The 15915-nt window shown below is 41.9% G+C and overlaps 1 protein-coding gene across 3 annotated transcripts in view; it reads left to right on the plus strand.

Annotated features, from left to right (window-relative positions):
* Positions 1-15915, plus strand: part of SLIT3 (slit guidance ligand 3) — a 494398-nt gene that overhangs the window by 363401 nt on the left and 115082 nt on the right. For all 3 annotated transcript variants that reach the window (XM_071443101.1, XM_071443102.1, XM_071443103.1), the window contains 2 exons: positions 10099-10249; positions 11324-11398. In XM_071443101.1, the coding sequence (XP_071299202.1) occupies positions 10099-10249; positions 11324-11398 (226 nt within the window). The remainder of the gene's footprint in view (positions 1-10098; positions 10250-11323; positions 11399-15915) is intronic.

The following is a 15915-nucleotide window of genomic DNA, read 5'->3' on the forward strand; positions in this document are numbered from 1 at the left end:
ATCTGAGACTAAAAAATCTGAGATGTTTTCTTGAAAGAAAAATCATAAGTACAGGCTGTGTCTAATTCTCCCTCTCTTCTGTTTTGAAAAGGGAAATACTGTCATTTTTAGTGGCAACAGTGAAATTCTGATGATCATTTTCTTTTTGGCTACATCTGCCCACTCTGACCACCTAAGGATCCAATGGTGCTTGGCAGCCTGAGGTCACTGGAGGCTCCCATTCTTAATGTGAATAAGGGGGAAAAGATCAGCACAAATATCCTGCCCAGAAGCATTTGATTAAGTTCACTACAGAGCAGTTTTGTTTTCTAAGGCAGCACTGGGCTTTAGGAGTAAGGGAAATGAATCCATGAGCAGATTGTGTTGTCTCTGTGGTAGCTTATTGTCACTTCAAGACTTGGCAGGTTCCTTGATTGCTGTGTGACACTGTGTATGAAATAGCTTTTGGAAAGAATTGCCTTTGCATTCAGCTGTATATCTATTTCTCCCTGTGATATGTTTGCATTTTTCAGTATATTGTGCATTTCAAAAGCGATGAAAGTTCCACCTGCTGTACTGACACAAACTATCTCTGATAATGATCAAAGCAATGTGTTTCTACAAACATCACATCACAAAAGCTCTTTATCTTCTAATTCTTAGAAATAAGACTTTTATCAAGAAGATTGCTATTGGAAATACTCTGAAGTGAGCCTGTCTCATTGCTTCCTCCTGCATGCATTGTGTCTAACTGTCTTTAATTAGTTGCTTCAGTTCCAGACAGTGCTATACAATCAAAAGGACAGGGGAGAGCAGGAGGAGGAAAATGAACCATCTGCCAGCATTATTCTCTCCTTTTTGGACACTACTTCTTCTTAACCCAACCCAAAGCAAAGGCAGCCTTTTGGGTACATTTGGGTCCAAAAATGGCATCTTTAGGGCTAGTGTCATTTCTCTCATGTTATTCACAATTATTGCATGGCAATGTAGCTGCTTTTTGTTCACTCGTAATTTTCAAAGCATTTGATGAAACCTCTTCTCACTAATTGCAGCTTTTCTCCTAATTCTTTATGTTCTTTTCCAGTCTCTGTCTTCACACACACACTCACCTTCCTCAGGTTACCTGTCTGCTTTGGAACAGACTTGCTGTTTCTTGTAATCACCTCAACTCTCCTCCTCTCTTCTCTGCATTGTTGCACATTTAGAAGCACAGAACTGCCACGGCTGGAGTCAGGGGAGCACAGGCTGCATGTCAGGACTCTTTGTCTGTGGCCATTCACACATTATTGTCCCTAGGACTCCTTGGGTTATCCCCTGCTCTGCTCCTAGTGATGTGTAAACACATTTAAGAGTTTTGAGCTCTCAAACTGAAAGCTGCAATGCGTTGCTATCCTCAACCAGTGTTTAAGTCATGAAAGGCAGGTGAATTTAACTCAGAGCTTACATAATTTATCTGATTGAAACACTCTGCAGTTGTTCCTGTAATTTGCCCATCACTCTGATGACAACTTCGCAAATTCCTTTCATTTTTAATAAGCAAATAGTCATTTACAGACCATGGGCTCATGCTCCTGCCCTCAGCATTGTCTGCTTGAGGGAAAGCACAGGTCTCCACCTGCTCCACTGCCTTGTTGCAGTGCTGCAGGGACATGATTTTGGGGCTGTGATGATCCTGGCCAGGATTTTGGGGCTCCAGCAGCTCCTGAGCAAGCCCCAAGCCCTGAGAGCCTCTGGGTTTGCCCTGGATGCTCCAGAACTGCTCATGTTGGGGGGAAATCTCATCTGAGGCCAAGCTCCAGCACTTTTCTCACCATGGCTTTGCACTGCTGTAAGGGAAAGGGATAGAAAACACTGGTTATGATTTGAGAAGCTGCATTCAGATTTCTCTGTGGTCTGGTTTGGTTTGGTTTGGGGTTGTTTTGTATGTTTTGGTTTTATTCAGTTAAATTCTGTGTGTTGTATCCTTTTTTTCTCCCTGAAAGACACAAAGACTCAGCAGAACTACCTGAGAAACCCTCTGAATATACCAAAACTGAAGATATGTCTGTGGTGCATAAGAATTATTCTTATCTGAATGGAAGGTTGTTTAACACCAGTAAATCACCTGCAGATTAGATGCTACACTGAATTTGTAATTAGGAATATGAATTTTTCATGGTACACTGAAACTGAGTATATTTGGGCTTTGGTTTGCATGGATTCTTCCTGAAGCTGAAGTCATTAGAGAACACAACACAACTGCTATGACTAATAGTAATGGAGCTGGGTTCCCTTGTACTGTGCAAGTGTTGCTGTTGTTAAATTGATTTGACTGTACTGATTATAGAACTCCCTTTTCTGTGCATCTTTGACAGCAGTTCAGATCTTTGTGCTAAAATTTGAGTCAGTTACTCTGAGGCTCCATTAGCCTGTGCAGAGCACGATGGGGAAGGGTTCTGGCTCTGCAGTGGGGGAAAGAATGGAAAGCATTTCACTCAAGGAAGCACAAGCTCCACATAAACCAGGTGGGTCTGTTTGGCAGAGAGTCTGGTTCTTAATAAGAAAGTAAGCTGACATGTTTCAGTTAGGAAGTTTATTTTAGGCTCTGCCTCATTTTATTTTTGAGTTGAAGTAGTCTTCAAAAAAGCAAAATATCTGAAGAGCTTTGTTACCCACCATCCTTATTTGCAATTACAGTGGAGGCACTGGGAAGAGGGAGGGATGACTATTGAGTCACAGATGAATCCACAGGTATCCAAATATCACAGTTATCCTGGATTCCCCGTGTAGGCAGAGTGCAGGGCTGTGTAGATTCCTCCCTTGAGATCTGAATTGTCCTCTTAATTAATTGTGGTGGTGTTCACAGGGGTCCCAGGATGAGGGAAGAGACAGGAACCTTGACTCCATGTTTCAGAAGGCTGATTTATTGTTTTATGATATATATTATATTAAAAGGAAATTATATAGTAAGACTATACTAAAAGAATAGAGAAAAAGAATTTCATCAGAAGGCAGGAAAGGAAAGGAAAGGAAAGGAAAGGAAAGGAAAGGAAAGGAAAGGAAAGGAAAGGAAAGGAAAGGAAAGGAAAGGAAAGGAAAGGAAAGGAAAGGAAAGGAAAGGAAAGGAAAATGGAATGATAATAAAATCTGGTGACTGACCAGAGAGTCTGAGCCAGCTGACTGTGATTGGCCATTAATTAGAAACAACCACATGAGCCCAATCCCAGATGCACCTGTTGCATTCCACAGCAGCAGATAACCATTGGTTACATATCATTTCTGAGGCCTCTCAGCTTCTCAGGAGGAAAAATCCTAAGGAAAGGATTTTTCATAAAATGTGTCTGTGACAATGAACCATGTCAGAAAGTGGTTCTGAGTGATTGATGGCTCTTTTAACCTCAGAAATTACACTGGGACAAAGTTTGCTCTCCTCTGACATTGCCATTCCATGTGCTGAGGTTAAGCTGAGCATCACCAGGGGTGCCAAGGCAGCACTTTTTGTGTGTGTGGTGGTCACTTGAGTGGGACACAGAAAATAACTGGGGAGGTGCTGCCATGAAAAGAACTCATCAGCTAAAAACCAGTGCCAGGGTGTTGGTGCTGCAGCTGGACAGCAAATATTTCATCTGACTGTTCTGAGACTGCTGCTCCCCTGGGTGTTGCAGCCTGATGGGACAGTTAAAAATAGGGTCCTGTGTATAAATTCTTTACAAACTGCAGGTTCAGTGACTGATCAACAGAATGTGGATTACAAGAAGTGAATGAACACCAAGAGCAAACCAAACAATGCTGCTTGTGTGTAAAGTGTCTAAAGGGAGGGGTTTTCATGGAAACTGGCACATAGCTGGAGATGTATTTCACTTTTCAATTTCTTTTTTGCAGACATTTATGCAGGATGATCTTATGTATATCCAAAAGGCTTATGGAATTTATTTAAATGTAATTTATAAAATAGTGTGCTTTCCTGGTATTTCTGCTCTCCTGTATTCTAGGGACATAAATTAGGATTTTGACAGATTTCTTTGTGTGCTGGTACCTCTCATTCATTGCAGTTGATGATTAGTTTAGGCAGTTATTGTAAGTGGTGTTTAATTAGTGCAGCAAAGGAATAGAGACTTGTTCAGAATATTCTCATGGGGTTTCTCAGGAGGGTGTTTGCAGAGCTCAGACTGCATTTGATTCTAGTAGGACTGAAAGAGTTCATTGACACTGAAATGGCTGAGTTTATTACAGATATCCCACTTAATACTGTAAATCTGTGTATAATATAAAAGTCTTTGGAAGATATGAACTGTTACTTGTCATTGTTTAACAGAGTACTGTGGATTCATTTGTTTGAAGAGCCCAGGCCAGTATTTCTGCTTTATTAAAGCAGTGTAGGAATAAGGATATAGGATTCTACATCCTTCTTCACTGGAGCCATACAAAATTATTGGCAGGAATGCTAGTTATAGATATAATTTCTAAGTAAATGAGGTGTGGATTCCAGGGTTATGCATATTTTGAATTAATCGGGCGAGAAAATTAACGTGGTTTTGTGCCACATTGCATGAGTCACAGAAGAAAATTAATAATCTAATGTTTTTATCAATTTAGACTCTGGCTAGTTTGGCAGCTTGTGAAGATTGGAGATTTGTGTTAGGTTCCCCTAAAAAACTGCTTCAGTTTATGTCAGTTTATTTCTTAGACTGAAAAATCAAATTACCTTACTTTCATTGCTGAACCAAACCCACGGTGTGGAGTGGCTAAGTTAACACTGTGCTGATTTATTTCCTGAAGTTCCCAAGTAACTCAGTGATGGCTTTTCTGCACAGCAGAGCTGGGTCATGGCAAAGTGGGGAAGCACAGACCCCTGCTGTATTATCTGTCATCTCTGCTCAAGCACTTGCCTTGTTCTCCATGTGGGTAATGAATAATCTGCTTGGTGCTGACTTTGTTCTTTGGGCAAACCCCTTACTAAGGAAAGTGATTTGTATTTAAAAGCACCAGCACTGACCTTCCCTGAAGTCCAGCAGAACTCTGAGCAGTTGCAGAGGACAGCCACTCTCTCTCTCTTATCTGGAAATCCTGTAAGCATTTGAGATGTGACTTTCAAAATCATTGTCCACTGGCACAGCTCTGCAGACAGTGGAGCCAGGGAGAGCTTTATTCCATGGGAGCAGTCAAGCCTGAACTGAATGTTCTGCTTTATATGTCAGGGTTGCAGGAATGAGTTACAAGAGCAAAGCTGTTTGAAATAATTCAGGATGTCAGAAATAGGGAACGCTCAGCTTCCATCAGAGAGTGATGTACAAAACCCAACAAATGTGCTCAGAGACAGAATAACAAAATGCTGTCTGTGTCTGCAGTAACATGTGTGTTCTACTCTGCTGGAAAGTGCAGAGGAAACCAAAAAAAAAAGAAAAGAAAAGAAAAGCAGTGGCAATTCCAGATTGTCAGTGTAAGTGCCACCAACATGAGGGGCCTCTGGGAGCTGAAATCAGGCTCAAAGGGCACTCGGGGAGCATTTAAGGCCAGAGCTTGGCCATCAGCTCAGAATCTGCTGTTATTAGCACGGGCTGCGGTATTTCTCCAGTTGCATTTAAATAAATGCAGCAAACCTAAATGGCATTTTTACTGAAAGGAGACACCAGGAGAGAGTAAGTAATAAAAAGCAGGGTAGCTTGGGCACTCAGTGTGTTGTGGGAGCTGCAGGTGCTCTCTGGAAGGAGCAGTGAGCACTCCTCTGGTCGTGTTTTCTGTCGTGCCAGCTCTGTCTCTGAACTCGCCCGGGCTCTGTTCGTGTTCACTAACCCCAATTGTGCTCCAGGGTGTTCCTGCAGTAGCATAAAGGATGACCTCTTGTATCCAGCACCTTTTTGCATGGGTGGAGTGGAGAGCAGCTCTCCGTGAACCTTCAGCTTGTGCTTCTCCATGCTGCTTCCTCTGAACGCTCCTCTCTCTTTGGCGCTGCCTAACTCTGACTCTGGCTGTCCATGGGGTTTTCCTTTGTGCTTGATCTAACCATGTGGTAGAACAATACAAATGGAACATGGTTCTGTCAAGCACCATGGAAGGCTGCATACTCCCTGCAGCATGGCATGCCTGGATACTTCTGCTGGGGCAGAAGCATCAAAAGGTGAGAGATTCCCATTCCCTTTCCCTCTCGGCACGGTGGAACTGGTGAAGTGTTGCTAACCAGGCTCCCAGGGAGCCACAGAGATGTTTGCACAGACTTTCCACAGGGCTTGCATGCAGAATAACCATTTCTAAGTCATTAGAATTACTGCATTTCTAAGTATTTCTATGGAATTAATCTGTTTAACTGCTCTCACAATGAAGGAGTCAGGCGTTCTGCTGGTTGATAATGTTCAAGGGTGATTCCAGCTATACCTACAAGGATTAAAAACCACTTTTGTCTCCTTACCTAGTGCATAATGTAAGCTGCATCTGTCTGTTTGAACTGTCCAGTGAATCCCTCTGCTTGAGGTACACTTTGGATGCCATTGCTGCAACAAGACACCTGCCACTCAGTGTAACTTTGGACCTGCTCTTGATGTGCTGGCATTGCATTGTGAACAAATATAAGGCAAAAAACCCCTTCATAAGAGTCTGCAAAGCATTGTTTTCTTCACTTGAAAATGACATGGCTAACATGGCCTGTTTGGGAGCATCACTATCCAATAATTCCAGAGGGCAAAGCTGAGTCAGCAAAGCCAAATGGGCCATTTTAGCTTGGACAGCTTAGAAAAGATCTTCAAAATAGTTCTGCCTAACTCCCCCCTATACAGAGATAATGACACCTATTCATAAAGGACTTTGAGAGTCTCATACAGAAGTTTTCTTACATTGAAATATTTCCTTGTCTTGCAAATTTGTCACATCTCTATTGTGGAGCTGTCAAAAGAAGGACATGCAGGATTCTTAGATTTTATCTGTAGTTACCGATAAAAATTAACAATAGCAATGTGAAATTATGACCAAAAAATGCACTTCTTTTTTATTCCCTATGAGAATTGTGATCTCGTGGTTGTATGAAGAACTTTTGAGATTCCTGGGTCTTTCATTCAAGTTTTAGACTATCTGATCTCAATGGTCATACTTTTGGTGCCAAATTTGAGGCAGCTGGATCATTTTCTGGAATGAATGTGTCAGGTCACTTTTGAGACAGCCTGATTCGTAGCAGAACAGATCCTCCAGAACTCCTTTTAAGTCCTTTGGACAAGGCTAAGTTTTAAAAACTGAAATCAGGTTTTCTAAACAATGCTTTAAAAGAAGAGTAGAACAAAAAGGTATTTCTCTCTGTTGCCTGATTCTCCACGTGGGTATCAGAAAGGCACACAGAATGTTTGAGCACTTGGAAATGTGGTGTTTCTTTATCTCAATGCTGCTGTTCTGCAGAATGCCATGGTGTGTTTGTTTTATGATAATAAGAAATCACAGTACCTGATAGAAGTGTCACATTGGTTGTGAAATAAAAATGTTATCAGAGTAACTAACAAATCAAATAACTACAACTGCCCTCAGTTACACACAGGCCTTGCTGTTGCCTTGGCTATTTGTTTTACAGCAAGCTTTAATTCTTCCTCATTTGGGGAATTGCTAGGGACTGTTGGGTCATGCTCTGTCCTGCATCTCTTTTCTGTGCCTTTCCACGATGATTTTATAGTGCACAAGGAGTATTCCATGCCTGTGGTGCTGAGCTGTGTTTCCTGAGTCCTGTTGTGTTCTCTCAGAGCCTGGCAGTCAGGAGGAATGGATATATGTGCTTAAACAGCTCTGCAAGCAGATGGCTGCATTTCACATTGCTATCCCAGATGGGAATATCTTAATAGAGCAGCCACCTGTCCAAGTGATCTCAAGGCTCAGGTCAAACAGTAAATTTTATCAAGTCTTTGGCAGGTGATTTCTGCTGTCTCTCAGGCTAAGAGATGGCTGAGTACTGGCTGAGCACATACAGGGTGTTGATTACTTTTGACTCAGTGATTACCTGAGTAACTCTTGTTTAAACTCAAAAAGAAAAATGAAAAAAAAATTAGAAAGAGAGAGAAGGAACAAAAAGTGTGAAGGTGATGTTTGCTCCCTTCCTCTCCTGCTGAGCTGAGGCCTTTCCCCTGTTTCAGTGGTGGCACAGATGCCCAGGCAGCACCAACTTTTGAGAGCTGCTGCAGTGTGGAAGGTTGTGTGCCTCACCAGCAGGAGGATGGGTGCCACGTCAAAGAAGTCAAAGTGTGATAAAATTCTGTATTTGTTCAGCCAGAATGCTTGAGAGAAAACCAAACATGTATTTTTCACCCTCCAGTGTTATACACTGCTTTTTCTCCTTCATAAGGAATTCCACTCTCCCATCCTTTTTCCCTGTGGGAAGGTGAATCTTGTATCCATCAGCAGACTAAAAATTTTGCTTAATAAATGTTTACCCTATGAAACTTTACATTGTTTGTGATTATTTTTTTCAACAAAAGCTTTTACTAGGAAACTTAGTAGTGCTTTTTCAAGGGTTAAGTTGGAGATTTCCAAGACACTTTCTGATCACTGATTGTTGGTGGGTTATTCAATGTGTACTGTAATTGTAGCAATTTTAATAAACTCTGGTTCTGATAACTGTTTGTCTTTGGTATTGTTTCTAAGGAATCATAAACAACTAAACATTCTGACTACCCAGCTTGGAATGTCTAGGACTGGAAATAAAATGTTAGATTTTTTTTTAAAAGGATAAGTGTTTAAATGATAATGGTGTGGGTAAACTCTTAGACTGTATTTTTATAATGCTTTAAAATGCCCACTGGTCCTAATACTTTAAGTGCTGTTCTGTCAGGGAAGTTGCACTTTAGATGTATAATTTATAATAAGCACAAAAACCAGCAAAGAATTTAGCACCACTGAAGTAGCAAGGTACAAATCTGTATGTCAATGTTCCCATAACCCAACTTGGAATTACAAAACTAAACCCAAGTGTGTCTGTGGGATCGGAGTGTTAGATTGCCTGTAGAATTGCTTTTTTTCACTGCATCACCCGGTGGAGATAATGCATAACATAAATTAAAATAATAGTGGATTTAGGAAATGTCTTTTTTCTCTCAGAAAATAGTACATGGTCATAAACTGGGCACTGGTGTATTTATCAGTCAGGAAGGGGAAGCAGGCGATGAATGTCGTCAAGGCTCCATAAGCAAATTTCAGGTTGGGCTTAAGTTTTTGTTGATGTTTTTGGGTTCTTAAAACATTTGTTCAGTTCCTCTCTCTGAGAAAGGCTTGTAATTGACTTTTAAAAATTTGGAAACCTTGAAAAATGCTTCTTGGTAATTACAATCCCTGGGCCTTGCACAGGGCTCCTGCAATGGTTCTGGTGCTTCCATTATGAAATACGAAGTGAGTGGGCAGGAATTGCATGGTGGGGGTTTGGCAGCACTTTGCTTACATACACATTTATTAATCCTCCAGGTTCCTTGAAACACTGAGATCGAGTTTCCAACCTGCTGCTATTAAACAAGAAAAACCAAACCTGAAAAGGACAGATTAGTTCACTGAGCCTAATTGGAAAAGCATTTCATTAGAATGGGTCAAAAACCCAGTCAAAGAGGTCTGGCAATCACAGTGTAATGGTACATCAGGGAGTGCTTCTCACTAAGTATGCTCTACCCATTCCTTAATTAAAATGAAAATGATTTAAACTGCTATTACTTTCCTTTGCTGTTTGTTTAACATAGTTAATAAAGATATCTAATTATTGGAAAGTTGACAAGGTTGTCTAATAAAAGATTGCTCTGAAAAACAGCTCTAATAGCTGAGGTCTGAACATTTGGGACTTTCAAATGGTATCTTTAAAAGTCTTTTGTCATTTGAATTCTTTCATGAGATGCCTTTTCCTTGTTGCTGGACTAAATTCCAGATGGGAAAAAAGTGACTTTGCTGGAAAATACCTTAACAGGTAGGCTTGTTAGACAAGGAATTATTCTGTTAAGGGGAGAGTGAAAAACCAGGGACTAGTCTTGGGAGTAATTTTAAAAATTGCTGAGCACAAGTCCTTGGCAAGTGTTAGAACTGTGTGCAGGAGCTGGGGGATGACAGGAGGCAGTGCTGAGGATGGATTCCATGGTACCTCTGGTCACTGCAGTTCTCAACAACTGTTGGCTGGAATATATTTTCCTTTCATTGCAGGCTCAGAGGATTACAGAAGTAAATTCACTGGGAAGTGCTTCATGGACCTCGTGTGTCCCGAGAAGTGTCGCTGTGAGGGGACAGTGGTGGACTGCTCCAACCAGAAACTCACCCGGCTGCCCACCCACCTCCCCGAGTACACCACTGACCTGTGAGTGTGCCTCTGACACGGCTCTGCAGCCTCACTTGTTGGTTTTTCTAATTTTTAAAGGCTGTAAAAGCGACTCAGATGGTTAAAGGCACCTCCTGCTTTTATCCCTGTGTGAAAATGGGAAAGCTATTTTTATTTCATTTTCTTAGCACCAGCCCTGTGTCCTTCTCCAATGCTGGCCAGGCCCAAGCTGTGTCCTTCCTGTCCAGCCTACTTTGGAGTCCTCTGCCTTTGCACCTGGCCATTTTTATTGAAGAAGTGTTTTTAACCATTTGAGTGAATCTATGATTGGGAGCTCATTGCATCTCAGCATTGCCTGCTACTTGGGTGGAGCAGGTCTTATTAAATTCATGTAACCTCAAGACATTTGAGTATGAGAAAACATTTTTATTGCTTAGCAACTGAAGATTCTGGTTCTTTTCTTGCATTAGTAGAAAACAGAATTTTCTTTTTTTTGAGTTAGTGTTGTATTTATTCTACTTATTCTATTTAAAACCTGATAAAAATTATTGATCTGAAGTCAAGAAAAAATATGAGAGATCTACAGAAATGCAGCAAAGACTCTGCATAGCAAAATGGAGCTATGTGCAATCAGAGAATGAATTTTACATGCCAAGCCTGCCAAGACAGTGGCCTTCACATTCATTTTGAAGATCAGCAGACTTTTATAGGAAAGGAGCTGAAATCAGAACCCTTTTGGTTACATGGCCCCATCTCCAGTTGCGTGCCTGGTGTAGCAGAGGCACCACAGAGGTTCAGTCACACACAGGGGGTTTGTGTGCAATGGATTAGCTCAATAATTCCTTTTCCCATGCACTGGGAGATGAAGGGGCTCTGACACTGTCCTTTGGCATTACACTCTTTAGGGCATCCTAAGCTTTCACTGTAGATACTCCTCTATGTCCTTTTTCCTTCAAAGCTAAACTCTTTTACCTGTAGGAGTCTGGGGGAGATGGCAGGGAGTGCCTTGCTTAACAAAGGTCATGGTTCTCTGTGTGGCAGCCCTGAATGTCACAGGGATGGATTTACAGACATCTGGGAAGCATTAAATATCTCTCTGTTTGTTCCTCTCAGGCGTCTCAATGACAATGATATTTCTGTTTTGGAAGCTGTTGGACTCTTCAAGAAATTGCCCAACCTCAGGAAAATGTAAGTCTGAGTTTCTTGTTACCATACAGGCAGCCTTGGATTGGAAGGAAGCAGGGAGGGATGAGTTTTTGTATTTATGTAGTGCAGTAGTAGAAATCACTTTTTTAATGTGAGTTTAACGAAACTGAAGGAGTTCCCTGTTGGATGGACAGGCACAGTTTAACCACACTGACAGATGAAGACCCCTAGGCTGACATTTCAGTGGGCTTTTAAGGCTACATGTCTTAGTCTTTCACTCAGAGACTGACAGAAATTCTGTCCCAGAGTTTATTCCACTGTATGCTTATTGTTGGAGATGATTATGACATTTAGCATTTTGGTTTTGTCTCTCAAATGTATTGTGTGCCTCCAGCTGTGCTGTGGTTGTTTCAGATAGTCAAAGGAAAATCATATTACAAGATATGGACAATGGCAGCTTCTGGTGATCATTATTGGTTTAGAGAGGAGAATAAATTAGCAAACATATAGATCAGTCATTCAAATATTGCTGTATAATTCTGCTGACAGTTCTGGCACAGTGTATTGTACATATTTAATAAAAGCAGTGTTTTAGAAAGAGAATAATATGTCAGATACCTGCTAATAGTCTTCAAAATGGATCCTTCTGAAGTTATTTAGAGTTTTAACCCTATGGACCCATTGCTAGTGTCTCATTTAACTGTTTGCTTTTAGTAAAGTTTTATTGTCTGGATCAAGCTAATTTAGGTAACCCAACCAACGCAGGCAATTTGTTCTGCATTTGTTTCACGTGGTTTCTGCCATCTGGAGCTTCCTGGCCATTTGAGTCCCTGTGAGATCTCAGGGGCTTTGGAGGCAACTGTAGTGGGATTCTTTTTAATTCTGCAGGAGTTTCAGATGCAGCACTGCAGGCTTGGGGTGGGGCTGTATCTGTGTAAGTACAGCCCATCAGGCTTGGGGAACTAATCACAAACATTTGCCTCATGTTTTATGAATGATCAATAATTTGTAGCTACAGTGCACTCAGAAAATGATGTTGACATTGTTAAGTGCTCTGTTCCCTGTGTAAGTAGATAGTAAACAGGAATGAAAAATGCATGCTATATAAGAGTATACACAAACTGGAAAGCATCTGTCCTCATCAAACCTTCAGGATTTATGTTTTGAAAATTGGAATAATTTGTTTTTATTTAAATGTTACAGTAGGGAAGTACAGTGCTGTCCCTCCTGTCCTCATCGATCGCTCAGAGGGAGGGATGCCTCGACAAGGGCTGTATTTTGTGCATAAATCCAGCATGAAACCATTGTCAGGGATTTTTAAGAGTTGTTTCTTGTGAAACCAAAGATTCTTTTATCTGTCCTTGGTGGCTGCTGAGATCAGAGGTGTGCAGGAGCAGGTCAAACTCATGGCAAAAGGAATCTGCACCCTGCACAGGGTCTCTTGCTGGGGTTTAGTGGCAGCCTCCAAGCAGAGGCTCTTAATGAAATCTTTGTAGCTGAGCTCATATCTTTTGTTCTGCCTGATGCTCTAAAGAAGTTTCTCCATTTTAATTAAAGGGATTTTCTGAAAACAGTGGTTTTTCATATGAGGATACCAACATTTCAACCACAACTTTATTCAGTGGCCTGATCCCTAAAAAGCCAGATTAGACTTTTTTTTTCCTGTTTCTTCCATTTTGTGAAAAAAAAAAAAAGGGGGGTTACCTGGAAGAAACAAGCAAACAAACACCCAAGTTATTATTTGGCCTTTACTAGGCCAAATCCTTCTGCTAATGAAAGTCCCCAGCAAGGAGGGAAATGTGGGCAGTGCCTCAGATGGGATTGCTGCTGAATCAGAGAGGAAGAGCATTGATCCAATCCCCACTTTTGAGTGTGTACAGGGGACCAGAAACCTAACTATTATTTGATTGACAGTATTGACTCTGTCTCATCATATATTCCTTGTCTGCTTAAGTGTTAAAGGCAAACAGCAGGTGGAGGAATCTGTCTGGAAATTGAATTGCCTCCTAGGCTTAAGAAAACAGCTCAGAGCTTTGCAGTGGCAGGGCATTAGCCTAAATAATATAATTATTTTTCTTTATTTTTTCTCTGAAATACTCTTTTTTTCCAAAATGCATCTGAATATCTGTAATATGGATATCTGAAGGGCATTTGAATGCTTTTCCTCTGGTTGTCTTTCGCTTGAGTTTAGGAGTTGTGACAGATCCATGCCGAGGAACTTGGAAAATAAACTTCATTTCAGGGAGTCATGGTTACACTGTGGCTGGTAAAGCTCCAGCAGAATTCCAGAGAGAGTCAAAATGATGGGGAAAAAGGGGAAGTGTCAGACCACCTTTGCAACAACCCCACTTCTAATATGCAATTAGCTCTTGTGCTGTAATTTGTCTGCAAACAGTCCTCCTAAGCTGAACCTCATTGTATGACGTGTCAGCCTAGGATTTAATACATTTTAATGCAAAACAAAATTGAATTCTTGATATAAAAAAGGAAAGGTCAGAGATACATAATGCAATGTGATGCCACATTTTACTTAGGAATTAAATAGCTAAGATTACCCTGCTGGTTTTTAAAAGGTTAACATATCTAAATGTGCCTTTAAAAAAATAATCAACTTCAATAATTAGCTGCAAAATCCCATATACACAGTGTGGTTTTCACAACCTAAATTTTAATTTTCTTTATGCTTAATGCTTTTTACAGTGGAATGAAAAGATTGGTATAGATTCTTCTAGACAGGTCTCATCCAGTCCAGAAGTAATTTACTGGGTTCTCCAGTGACCCCTGTTTTACTTTTATTGTGTTTTTACTGCATGGCCTTACCTGATCTTGCCTGTGCAAAGGGAAAGCTGAAGGCTCTGAAGGCTGAAGTCCCATCCCCATCCCACCAACTTCAGGCTCCAGGACTGTGCTGCTGGTATTTTGCAGTGGTTAGCAAAGAGCACTTTGGATCTGCCTGGAGTGCAGCAGAAACACAAGGATGCATTTCTGAGCTCTTTAGGAGTGGGAGGAGCTCCAGGACTTTTTTGGGGAGGTCCTAAAAGGGCTCCAGGAGCTGCTGCCCTCCAGCCATGGCAGCTGGAAGCTGCTGCTGCTCACAGGGAATTATGCTTCCAATGCAGAAACAACAGGGAATTGTGTTTCCAGTGTTCCCAGTGGGAGATCTCACTCAACACATCAGGGATGTCAGATGGGGAGAGGGGAGGCATCCCCGTTCACAGAGGTGAAGTTTTGGCTTCTGTGGAAGGCAGCAGTTAATTTCCTGCAGCAGCCACCAAAATCAGCATGAATCAAGCCCTGGGAGCCCCACCACTCCCTGGCAATGCCTCAGCTGTTAATTAGAGAAAAAACCTTCCAGTGCCTGGGGACTCCCACGGCAGTGGGAGCCTGCAGGGGCTCCCTGGCCATGACAGGTTCAATGTCCAAAACCCCCCAGATATCTGACTCAGGGAGCACAGAGAGACCCTGAAAGACTTGCTGAAATGGGATACTGACCCACAGGCAGAGGCTGGAGCCCCCAGATGCCATCTCTGGAGCTTGCCCACTGCCCTGTGCCTACAGGAAATCAGTGGCCATTCCCACTGAGGTCCCAGCTGCTGTTTCTGCAGGGGAAAAAATTCAGCAATGAGCTCACATTCAAAATAGAGAGGTGAACTGCCATACTTGATGCACTGCTGGGGAGAAAGGGGACTGACCTCTTCTCTTGAGAACAAGACTAATGAAAAATGTTTACCTCAAAACCTGAAAGGGTCATCTAACAGTTCATTCAGTTAAGCCTTGCCAAAGTTACAAAGTGAACATATAATATGGTTTTTATTATAAGAAATGTCAGGCTGTCTTGCCAATAGCTGGTACTGCCAACCCACCTCCAGCATGTAATTGCCTTTGGAGGCTTAATTTGGCTGTAAGTATTCCTGCTAGATTGAACTGTATGGAGTGTCAGACCAGGATCTGAACATTTTACACGTGAAATAAAATTGAATCATGATAAAGTCTGTGGACTAGGAGTCAGCTTCAACACCAGGATATCAGGTTTCCTGGGGAGGCAGAAGTAGTTTGTGCCCTTGGAAACAGCTGTTACCTGTTGTTCCCTCCCCTAAGCATGAATTTTGCCATGGCAAATGAGGTTGCAGTCATTTGTTACACAGAACCAGACTTTATTTTCTGGAAATGGGGCTGTGTTGTGCTTCGTGCCATTTGGGCTCAGTGTGGTTTTTACAGCAAGGCCATCAGTCTGCTCTGCTGGATGAGTGCAGGGCTGTCACAGGCTGCAATTCACTGTCTGTGTGTAGCATTTCAGGCTTTCAGTGCCATGCAGCTCCTGAGAACAGCTCACACCATCAAACCCACGCTCTTGGTAAAGGCTGTAAAACCCCCTCAGCATCCTCCAGAGGAATGCAGCAGCACTGGGATTTTCCTGCTCACATGTGCTTAAGCATTCCAAGCACATCTCCAGCAGACAGAGATATTCTAGGGAAACCCCCCTCAGAACAGGCTGGTTTTGTGCAGGGCTGGAGGTGAGACCAAGCAGATCTTTTGAGGCTGCAGATCTCTCTCAGGGG

The sequence above is a fragment of the Agelaius tricolor genome, unplaced genomic scaffold (genome assembly GCF_023055355.1).
Source record: "Agelaius tricolor isolate 1412-34295 unplaced genomic scaffold, bAgeTri1.0.p SCAF_18, whole genome shotgun sequence".
Lineage (NCBI taxonomy): Eukaryota > Metazoa > Chordata > Aves > Passeriformes > Icteridae > Agelaius > Agelaius tricolor.